The sequence below is a fragment of the Hemicordylus capensis genome, chromosome 5 (assembly GCF_027244095.1).
Source record: "Hemicordylus capensis ecotype Gifberg chromosome 5, rHemCap1.1.pri, whole genome shotgun sequence".
In the NCBI taxonomy this organism is placed as follows: domain Eukaryota; kingdom Metazoa; phylum Chordata; class Lepidosauria; order Squamata; family Cordylidae; genus Hemicordylus; species Hemicordylus capensis.
The window spans coordinates 98,202,159-98,214,181 of record NC_069661.1 but is presented as its reverse complement, the minus strand read 5'-3'; the positions used below and the strand labels follow the sequence as shown (position 1 = coordinate 98,214,181).

Sequence of the window (12,023 nt, the reverse complement as noted above, 5' to 3'; positions counted from 1 at the left end):
AATCTTAATAGTTTTTAACAAATTCAACTAAAGTAGCCTTCTGTAACACAAATGCTAAATACCACAGGCATTTGAGTCCGCCATCTTTTCAAATAATTTATATTTGCTTGAATGCCAAGCTCCAACAAGTTGTACTAGCATGTTTCACCACTAAGAAACATGCAACTTATAAGGAGAACTTAGGGAAATGTTCTAACCAATCTTGTCAGCAGCCCTAGAACAGCAAAAAGGAAACCTCTCAATTACGTATTGAAAGAATATGGAGTGATGATAAAGAATTGCAACAGTAAATATTTTTTATTTAATTTATTAAATAACTTTATTGAAATAAAGTTTTTTTTTTTAAAGTTTGCTCATTGCAGATTTATACGATTTTATTTGCATTTTCATATAAGTGATTTAATATGTAAATACAGAGGCTGACATGTTGCGCAGCATAATGCAAGCAATTCATCACCACCAATGCTGCAGCAAGTGTCTAAAATCACCACCTGCAGTACTGCGAAATGGCTCTGTTCCTCTAGTACTGAGAACGGTGCAATACTGCGAGTGGTGATTTAGACACTTGCAACAGCGCAGGCAGTGCTGAACTGTCAGTGTTACACCATGTAATGTCAGCCAGTATATTTTAGAATACAAATCTTTGAGCTCCATTAAAATCAGTAAGATTTATTTCAATGAGAAGTAGAATGAGTCCATGGTTTGTTTGTTTTTTTGCTGTTTTATGACTTGCAGATCACTAAGTATTCAGTTTTTTTTAAAAAAACTACCATACAATAGTAAAAGAGGAGGGAAGTCATATTAGCAACACAAGGAGTGGTGGTATGGGTACAGGTAAACAGGAGAAGAGATCATTCACATTAGAAGCTCTATACATTAAAAAGCTCTACATTAATTCTTAACCTATACAGTCAGCTTCACTGCTATACCACTATCTTAACAAAATTAAACATGCCAGGAGAACAGAATCAAGTCATTTGATGAATGCTACATAAGGAAACTCACCAAGGGTTCAGCCATTACAACTTCAATTTTCTTTTCAGCTTGAATAGCAAACTCAGCAAAGAGGCTCTTGATGACATATTCACCAGGTTTGACATCTGGATCAATGGTAATATTAGACATGATGACACTTCTCTTTTCCCAGGTAGAAGTAATGCTGGGAGAAATTCTGCGTTTAGTAATGCTTCTGGCTGGTGCTGATGCTAGAGGAAGGAGAAAAATGGATCGTTAATAATAAAGTAAATCAAAACATCAACACAGCACTTCTGGGAAGTGTAGCATAATGAAGGATATATGTCTAAGGCCACGAGAGGTACAATCTTAACTGAAACACAGGAGGTGAAGTAGGCCTTGTAGGTCATCAAATCCAATTCCTTGCTCGATGCAGAAAACCGAGAGCCAGAGCATCCCCAGAAGATGGCTGTCCATCCTCGGTCTGAAAGCTTCTAGTGAGGGAGAGCCTGCTCACCTGCAGTTAACTGGTTCCATTATCAAACTACCCGAACCAGTAACAAGTTTATCCCAATATTCAACTATCATCCTATCTTAAGCCCATTAGATCTAGTCCTAAACAAATCTTTGCTCTTTCATCCAGTAGTATTATGCAACACATAGAAACATTGATGAAGTAAGACTTTTTTCACAGCTGATAATGCTTCCTTGACAATACCACAAACCTGTTTATGAATGTATTTCCTCATTAAAATTTCACAGTATGGAAAATCTATCTATCTATCTATCTATCTATCTATCTATCAGATTTGTACACTGCCCCAAACTGTCATCTCTGGGAGGTTAACAATAACATAAAAACAAGTTTAAAACATACACAAAAACTTAAAACAATTTGGATAATTTAAAATCAAACACAGATTAAAACCTAAAAATTTAAAAAGCTGAAAAAGCTTGGGTGAAGAGTTGGGTTTTCAAATGCTTTTTAAGAATTGTCAGAGGTGGGGAAGATCATATTTCAGTAGGGAGCGCATATGCACCCCCAACTATGACTAGCTAGTCTTATGCCATTGCTACAACACAGTAAAAACATGCTCCTTTTTAAAACTTACTTTCTTTAAGGAAAGTAAGCTTATGAGATCACCTGGAATTCTGTGTGTGTGTCAGTGTGTCTGTGTTCGCGCATGCATCCCCTACCATCAACCTAGGCACAGTTGTAAAGGTAAAAGGTAAGTGTGCTGTTGAGTCGGTGTCGACTCCTGGTGACCACAGAGCCCCGTGGTTGTCTTTGATAGAATACAGGAGGGGTTTACCATTGCCATCTCCCACGCAATATGAGAGGATGCCTTTCAGCATCTTTCCTATATTGCTGCTGCCTGATATGGGAAACATACCAGCGGGGATTTGAACTGGCAACTTCTGGCCTGCTAATCAAGTCATTTCCCCGCTGCACCATTAGGTGTAGGGACACCTCAATGGCATAGTTTGTGATTATGTCATCCACCCTGATTCAAGATGGTAGACGCATTCATGTTTGAGGAACAAGAGGACTAACTTGTGAACCACCTAACCCATTTGAACCAAATTTGCTACAGCTGTAGGGATACATAGGAACAGGTCAAGTGCATAGTTTTTAATGATGTCATCCACCCTGATTCAAGATGGTGGACATGTGAATGTTTGAGGCACAAGTGGGCTAACTTGTGGGCCGCCTAACCAATCTGAACCAAATTTGGTACAGTTGTAGTGAGTGACACATAGGGACACCTCAAAAGTGTAGTTTGTGATTATGTCATCCACCCCATTTCAAAATGGCAGATGTGTGAACGTTTAAGGCTGAAGTGGGCTAAATTGTGAAGATAGTAATCATCAATCAAGCTTACAATGAAAGGAAAGTAGGCAGATTAGTTCTTAACAGAACTTGGGTTATTTTTTTTTTAAAGCACAACCATACAACATTTTATTTTTCTGGAAACATTTGAAAACTTCATTATGTGTTGGCACTGGCTGCATATAACTAGCTAAACAGACAGTCAACATTTTAGATCTATCTTTTTGTTTGTTCTTCTCTATGTAAACCACCCTGAGCCATTTTTGGAAGGGTGGCATAGAAATCAAACAAACAAACCTTTCTTTTAAGCCAATGCTTTTCAATCAGTGGCATGTGTACTTCGCAATATGTTAAATGGTACTTGGCCTTGTGGAATATTTTCATGCCTGTTAAATGCTGCTACTGACATGGGGACCAGGAGGCACTGTTCCACCCAGCTCAAACCCACTGGAAGTCAGGATGGTCAGGGTGGCAGTGCACTGGTGGTAAGGTGCAGCTGCCTGGACCACACTCTTCAAAAGAGGTTCAGGCTGAGCAAGGTAGTGGAAAGGAGGAGGGAACAGAGCAGATGAGAGATTAATTACTGCTTTCTAGAGAAGTATCTCCCTTACTTCATGAACAATTGTGTGATAAGTTTACTCAGTTCTGTATGCAGTATCCATCCGTAGGACCAGTGGTACTCGCAAAAAGCAACCCCACCCCCCACAAAAGATGAAAACCCCTATTTTAAGCTGTTATCACAATCTGTCAAGCATGCAAGTTGGCCCCAAAAGCTATTTTAAAATGATTCTCAAGAAGTTCTTAAGCGGAATGGGCTCTGCCAACTCAGGTGAGAGCAGTGTTCTCTCTAAAGCGTGCGCACCGTGCTCACATGTTTTTTTATTTCCACTCAGTCAATTTTAGATCCCACTCAGGTTGAATCAGGAGGGCCCCACTCTGAATATATGTGCACACACATGCCACCCAGAACAAAACTCATTCTGCACACAGATGAAAAAAAATAATAGATAACACACTAGGTGAGAGGTGAATTTGCTTTTGCCATTTCTGAAACCACCATTGGCAAACAGATCCCTGAAATGTAGTGGGTGTCTTGATGATAATAGCACCTGAAATAGTTTTGCTGTCAAACAAGTTTTAGGCAGTGTTACGAATACTGCTTTCTACGTAGCTATGATAAATCTGTGCCAGAGTGGGGGAAATACACTTAATAGTCACCTACAAAACTATTTCCCATAGCATCCCAGAGGTTTAATATACTCCTGAAAAACATTCCCATTTTCTGAAAACCTCAGCTTCATATACATACACATCATGAGAATCTCTTGAAACTGCAAGTCACAAACCTATCCACATTATCTAACTATACAACCAGGATGTTCTCAAATGTGTACACACTCCTGTGTCTTTATGACTGAGAAATACAGAAAACTCAAAAGATTCAAAGCCAAACACAATGTAATGATTCCATTATTGACCTGACCCCAAAAGGCTTGCTCCTGTTCCCAAGCATCTCCTGCAGCTCCAGGAGGCTCCCAAGGAAGATTCCATAAAGCCAAGTCGAAAAATCTATTAGAAACCAAAACCTTGAGACATGGTAATGCCGGTGGAGATAGCTTTTCAGCAACAACAGCAGAGATCGACAAGTCTTATAAAGGTGAAGCAAGACACACCAGTTAAAAGACTTCTGAACCATATCAGCCTAAAATTAGCATAAAATCAGGTTGAGACATTAAAGTGGGCTAACTCCAAAATGGATCTAAGACTTTTGCAAACAGGTGTGATCTTATGAAGGAAGCACTGCAAATGAATAAAGACTTAAAGGTAAAGTGTGCTGTCGAGTCAGTGTCAACTCCTTACTCAAGTACTTATCATTGCCATGTATTTATTCACATGTCACACTCTCTTAAAATGAGTTTCCTTTTACAACGAAAACAGTGATGGCACATTAATACCTCTAAAAATTAACTGGCAATAGTTCCAGTTTAGAATTAAAATCATCTTTCTAATTTGAACTTGAGTGATAAGCAGTAAGCAATTAAATGTAGTTCTTGATCATGCAAATATTCATGTTAACAATTCAAGCCATTGCACATTTGAACTACTGGCCTTGGCTCCAATACCACTGTCTGGATTATTTTATAAATTTTGCATCTTATAGAAAAGATCCAGGAATCCTGAAAGGTCTCATCATCAGATACCAAGCTTGCGTTCCCCCTGTGAAAATAGGAAGCTTTCCAAGAAAATACATTTTTGGCTCCTTTGTTGTGCAACAAGCCTATTTTGAGACTAATTTTTGAATCAATGACTTCCCAACTATTTCATCTACCCTGGGAACTGAAAACAAAAGATAAAATGCTTATCCTCTCCCTTTGAAGAAGCTCACAAATGAAAGGTACTCTAGAAAGACCCATTCATTCTTGCTTTGAAATCTGAGTGCATATTTTGGAAAGGATTCCCAAAATACATCTAACTTACAAGAGAGCAAGCAGTGGCAAAACAGGAAAAATGTCTTTGTTCTCATATTTAATATTAGGAGAAATGTGCACGCACATGTACATGTACACACACGTTTCAAGACTGAAAAACACTGGTTCAGACAAAATAATCACACTTTTGCTACAAAGACTGTCAACATAGCCTAATTATACATAAAACATTTCACGTCTGTTTAAAATTAAAATTATTAAAAGTTAAGGATGCTCCTAAAATAAACTCTGATGTTTACAGCAACTTACTTTTTTAGCTCAAAAGGCTCATTTGGTGCTCCTGAATTAGAACAGATTTTCTACAATGCCAATTCGGTCATAAATCAAATTAAGTCATCACTGGAAGATCCAGCAGTAATTCTAAGTATCTCAGAAAACCAGCATTAATAAGCACTAGCTACCAGGAGCAGAACTCCTTGTGGTTCCAAAACAGAAACATATGAAACATAAATAGTTGAAAGGAAAGAACATTTTTTTGCTGTAAAGTATCTGTTTTGACTTGCAGAAGGCATTCTAGATTCTTCAGGATAGCACCTTGAGATCAAGAGACAAAATAAATCTCTTCTAAAGGCTCTTCCAAGGATAGGAACCTCTCTGCCTTCATAAATGGAAAAAGCAGAAGAAATCTCTCAATCCATGGACTGCAACATAAAATTAAAAAATATCAAAATATATTATCCAAGGAGAAGCAAGATGGAAGGACATTCTTGCAAATTCCTGCCCATATACAGCAAGGCAAAAACCTTAAGACAAACTGGTCCCACAAAGTTTCAATAGTGGGGATAATACACTCCAGAAGCCAAAGAACAGAGGTGGCCCCAAGAAGAGATTTCCTTTTCTGCCCTGGCTTCTAGTGAAAATTCTAAATCCTTCACAATATATAAAAACATCCTGGACAGCTCCCAGTTGGGCTTGAAGTCTTTCAATACCAACACAATTCGCACCACTCTATTTCCTGGGCCAAGACTCAGCCAAGCCAGTTTACAACTACAGTCATCCTTCAGCCAACCATGATGGTTCCGTTCCGAGAAAACCTTGCAGTTGGCAAATTTACAGTTGGTGAGCCATTGAAATCAATGGCAAACAGGGGGTTAGGGGAATTGCGGTCGCAAAAGGACCGCAAAATACAGTGAAAAATAGGGGGAACATTTCTCAAAATCCCCCCCAATCACCAGGAGTCAGTAAGAGGAATGAAATGGACCTCTGAAATGACCCCAACCCCCCAAAATCACAAATCCGCAATTTAAAAAAAATTATCACCAAACCATGGATATTCAGGTCACGGTTGACAAGACTTGCCACAATTTCCCCGTCGCGGATACTCAAAACCGCGATTAGGAAACCCGCGGTTGGTGAGGGATGCCTGTACATTTACAGTGAGGGAAATAAGTATTTGATCCCCTGCTGATTTTGTCCGTTTGCCCTCTGAAACAGAAATGACCAGGCTATAATTGGAATGGTAGGTTTATTGTAGCTGTGAGAGACAGAACAACAACAAACAAACCCTCAAAAGCCCAGTGCCCAAAAGTCAGCGATGGATTTGCATTGTAGTGAGGGAAATAAGTATTCGATCCCTTCACAAAAAATGTCTTAGTACTTGGTGGCAAAACCCTTGTTGGCAATCACAGAGGTCAGACGTTTCTTGTAGTTGGCCACCAGGTTTGCACACAACCCAGGAGGGATGTTGTCCCACTCCTCTTTGCAGATCCTCTCCAAGTCAGAAAGGTTTCGAGGCTGATGTTTGGCAACCCGAACCTTCAGCTCCCTCCACAGATTTTCTATGGGATTAAGGTCTGGAGACTGTCTGGGCCACTCCAGGACCTTCATGTGCTTCTTCTTGAGCCACTCCTTTGTTGACTTGGCTGTGTGTTTTGGGTCACTGTCATGCTGGAATACCCATCCACGACCCATTCTCAATGCCCTGGCTGAGGGAAGGAGGTGCTCACCCAAGATCTGACGGTACATGGTCCCGTCCATCGTCCCTTCGATGCGGTGAAGGTGTCCTGTCCCCTTAGCAGAAAAACACCCCCAAAGCATAATGTGTCCACCTCCATGTTTAATGGTGGGGATGGTGTTCTTGGGCTCATAGGCAGCATTCCTCCTCCTCCACACACGGCGAGTTGAGTTGATGCCAAAGAGCTTGATTTTGGTCTCATCTGACCACAACACTTTCGCCCAGTTCTCCTCTGGATCATTCAGATGTGCATTGGCAAACTGCAGACGGGCCTGTACATGTGCTGCCTTGAGCAGGGGGACCTTGCGGGCACTGCAAGATTTCAGTCCTTCACGGCGTAGTGTGTTACCAATTGTTTTCTTGGTGACTATGGTTCCAGCTGCCCTGAGATCATTGACAAGTTCCCCCCGTGTAGTTCTGGGCTGCTTTGTCACCGTTCTCATGATCATTGCAACTCCACGAGGTGAGATCTTGCATGGAGCCCCAGACCGAGGGAGATTGACAGTTATTTTGTGTTTCTTCCATTTGCGAGTTATCGTGCCAACTGTAGTCACCTTCTCACCAAGCTGCTTGGCAATAGTCTTGTAGCCCAGTCCAGCCTTGTGCATGTCTACAACCTTGTCCCTAACATCCTTCGACAGCTCTTTGGTCTTGGGCATGGTGGTGAGTTTGGAAGCTGAGTGATTGCTTGCTTCTATGGACAGGTGTCGTGCCAACTGTAGTCACCTTCTCACCAAGCTGCTTGGCGATAGTCTTGTAGCCCAGTCCAGACTTGTGCAGGTCTACAACCTTGTCCCTGACATCCTTCGACAGCTCTTTGGTCTTGGGCATGGTGGTGAGTTTGGAAGCTGAGTGATTGCTTGCTTCTATGGACAGGTGTCTTTTATACAGGTACTGTAACAAGCTGGGATTAGGAGCACTCCCTTACAGAGGGTGTTCCTCATCTCAGCTCGTTACCTGCATATAGTGAAAAGACACCTGGGAGCCTGAAATCTTGCTGGTTGATAGGGGATCGAATACTTATTTCCCTCACTACAATGCAAATCCATCGCTGACTTTTGGGCACTGGGCTTTTGAGGGTTTGTTTGTTGTTATTCTGTCTCTCACAGCTACAATAAACCTACTGTTCGAATGATAGCCTGGTCATTTCTGTGTCAGAGGGCAAACGGACAAAATCAGCAGGGGATCAAATACTTATTTCCCTCACTGTATAGATGCCACCAGGTGTCTATTCTCATTTATGATATATTCTAACAGTAGCAGGTCGACACCAGTCTCCAGAAAGAGTAACAGGGAATAAGATTGATGTGCACCTAAATCATGTCAGGGCCTGTTCTGAGGCTGCTAACTGGTGCTGGGCAAGAGCAAGCCCATGCCTACCATGCAAGAATGAGAGCCTGAAGGAAGCATTGCTGGAGGCCTCTATTGTTCTGCCATTGGTGCCTTACAGTGTTCCCTGTAACAAGAATTCCCAAAATATGTTTGGGAACAACTCCCAGCATCTCCAGCTGTAATGGTCTTTGGGGATTATGCGACCTGTACTCAACAACGTCCCTGTTACAGGGAACACTGGTAACTGACCACACTCAAACTCTGCCACATTAGGGTAGGGATGTACAACTGAAGAAGTGACAGCACACTGGTATTTCTTCCTCCCAACCTATGTCATGGACCCATCCTTTACTAGGACCATGGCAGGGCAAGAGAGTCAATAATGGTGTAATGGTTAAGAGAGTGTCAGATCAAGAATGGGAAGATATGGACTCAAAACCATTCAGCCATGACACTCACATGAAGCTCCATTCAGCCATGAAGCTACCTTACAGCTCAACTAACCCACCCTCAACTGCAAGGGAAGATAACAATGTACACTGCCCCAATCTCTTTGAAGGGAACAATAAAATGGACTTCTAATGCCATACCACCATGATGTTCAAACAACTTAGTTTCAATATGAAAATGTTGTTTATCCTATCCTCTACATCGTTTTCGTGGAAGCATTTAAATGTTAATATGTCTGAGCACTACAAGTGTTTGATCAGTTTTCCAACACAGCAGAAGTGTTAGAACATGAAAACAGAACAAAAGGGCATGGCTTTCGTAAAAATCAGTAATAATGTGTATTTAAAGAACCATACATTTTGTGAAATTTTGTTTTAGATGTCTTAAAGTTATAGACCAAAATCCAGTAACAATACTGTAATACAACCACAAAAATACTATATTTACAGTGCAATCCTATGCACATTTACTGTATTTCAAAGCAAGCCTCACTGTGTTCAATGTCCAGAAAAGTGTGTGTACTATTGCAGCCTTACAGTGAAGCACATCTGCTATATGAATAGGGCACTGTTCTCTTGTAGTGAGCTGAGAATTAGCGGGACTTGAATATGCAAGATGTAGCTTTCAGGACAATGACCCTTCTAGTAGAACAAAAGTGTAAACACTATGGAGATAGAACAAGTTACTTCATAGTTGGAAATAGGAGCCAATATTTTGTTTATAAATGTGAAAAATGTGGTGATCTCTCACAGGAGTGGCAACATGTTCAGCACCAATGAATACATTGTGAAATCATTCTGTGAGCCAGTGAATAGTACACAACTTTTTTTAAAATACTGAACACAAAGTGCATACTTTCATAAAAAGCATGCATGCAAGGGTCACTGAAGCAATTTAGGACCCATCACAGAGTGTCCGGGCTTCCTGTAATGAAGGCAAATTGCAATGCAGGCATGAAGTTGAAAGTTTCAGCTTCAGTTTGTTGAAAAGTCAACAGAAGTTAGACTGTTCATGGGATTATTTAATATAATATTGGACCAGAGTTATCCATTTACTTATAGAGTACCTAAGTGTATTGGATAGATCTACATCCTCCAAGAGACCATTCATGAAGTAAGAGAACTGGAGTCTGTTCAGATTTCACTTGTACTGCTTTCTTCACAAAGATGACGGAAAACTATTTATGTGTTATGCAATTCAAGGTCCTGATGCTCACAGATTTTGGAAACATCCACTATTTCAAACCCCTGAAAAATGCCACAAATCAACCTAGGGGATCTGTGTCCACACATGACTGTAATCATCCGTGGGCACAATATGATGTATGGAGAAGCAGTCCAAGTAATCTGAACATCCAGTAGCCATTTTGGGAGATCTCATTTTGTACTCATTATGGGTCCAGCACTGAACACTATTGTTTACAAATGTCAGTATCTGGCCACCTGGCAGGGAAGTTCACAGTATCAAACGGAGCTGCAGAAACAAGATACAGCTCGGACACAGTTCTTCTTTATCAGGCTTGGCTGCAAGCTGTCGACACGGAAGTTGACAAACGTTGTTTTCCAGCAGTGAATAGAAAGCTGGTGACGTAATTTATAGTACAAGCCGAGAGCTCCCAGCTGGCAGGAATTCAAGGCTTATCAGCCCTCTGCAAGAGGCGTTTACTCCTCCTGATAGTTTCAAGCTGAGTTCTTCGCCTTGTAATACGCCTCTGTTGTGGAGTCAGTGAAGGATGCTTGCATAGCTCCTCTTCTGATCGGTCCGTCATGGTTTCTGCTGTCTCAGGTTGTTGTGCCTGCTCTGAATCATCTGCCTCAGTTGTTTCTTGGAAACTGACAGCCGGGCTCTGCCCCTCAGACACCCCAGCATCGGCTGAAAAGTTGACAGCTTCCCCTTCCTCCTCACTGTCTGAGATCGAGGGCGTGACAACAAACGCATTACTAAATATACTGGCAAACACAAAAATTAATACTGTAATATTTAGAGAATAATTTGTTCAAATACTAGCAAAAATCCAGAAACTTTATTAATGGATGTTCAGCATTACTTGCTTTACAGAATTCAAGCACATCACATGGGTGATCTTTTATTTACAGCTATTGCTTTAAATTACATTTAAAACACATGTTCAGTAAAAGGTCATCATTGCATGCACTGTGTGAAAATATTTACTTATTCAAGCACTAATCCTTCTGTCACACAAGTTCTGGGGTAAAAAGCACCCCAAACAGTTTGTTATTCGACAAACTGTTTTGGGTTTAACGGGTACAGTCTTTTCTCTCAAGAACTGTGTTTATTGCCCTATCAACCTAGTTGGTCTTGTTCAACAAATCCTTTGCCCTCACTGACTATTGGTCTATATAAGCTATGGCTTCACTTGTTGAGAGCAATTCCACAAGTAAAGAAATACACTACTCAGTGAAGTGCCACACTTCATTTAACAATGTTAAGATCACCAATATTTTGCACAGCAGAGCAGTGTTCACTCTAATAGGAATTCCCAGATGATGTTGACTACAACACCCAGAATCCCCAGTTAAAGGCCATTGCAGCTGGGAATGCTGGGAGTTGTAGTGAACACCATCTAGGAATCCCTGATAGAGGAAACACTGCAGCAGAGGTGTTTAATCCAATATGTGAATGACAGCTTCATGCCCTTTGACATCCCACACACAGCAAGGGACCTCTGGCCCAATCCTGAAATATAGATTTACTTGTAAAGCCTCTACTTCATTATGCTCTTTCTTTGCCTTTTCCCCTACACGGAAACCATTTCTTCTGGAAATCCATCTGGTCTGGTCTGTCTTGAAATAATCATGAAAAGTTTTCATTCACCATCTCCCTTTGCTGTTCCCCTTCAGTATGCTGCTTTGCTATATGTAAATTATATTTGAAATTTTCCTTTTCCTATGCCTTTCATAATCTCTGTGAAGTATTTCTACTTCAAATAAGCCAATAAAGGGTTAATCCCTTTTCCCTTCCAAAACACTCTGTGATACGAAGGAATAGTTGG

At 40.9% G+C, this 12,023-nt stretch overlaps 1 protein-coding gene across 6 annotated transcripts in view; it reads right to left on the bottom strand.

The window, feature by feature from the left end:
* The window catches only part of FRYL (FRY like transcription coactivator), a 286,750-nt gene that overhangs the window by 178,229 nt on the left and 96,498 nt on the right, over window positions 1-12,023 (bottom strand). For all 6 annotated transcript variants that reach the window (XM_053253420.1, XM_053253414.1, XM_053253415.1 and 3 more), the window contains one exon: window positions 1,006-1,205. In XM_053253420.1, the coding sequence (XP_053109395.1) occupies window positions 1,006-1,125 (120 nt within the window). In that variant the 5' untranslated portion in view covers window positions 1,126-1,205. The remainder of the gene's footprint in view (window positions 1-1,005; window positions 1,206-12,023) is intronic.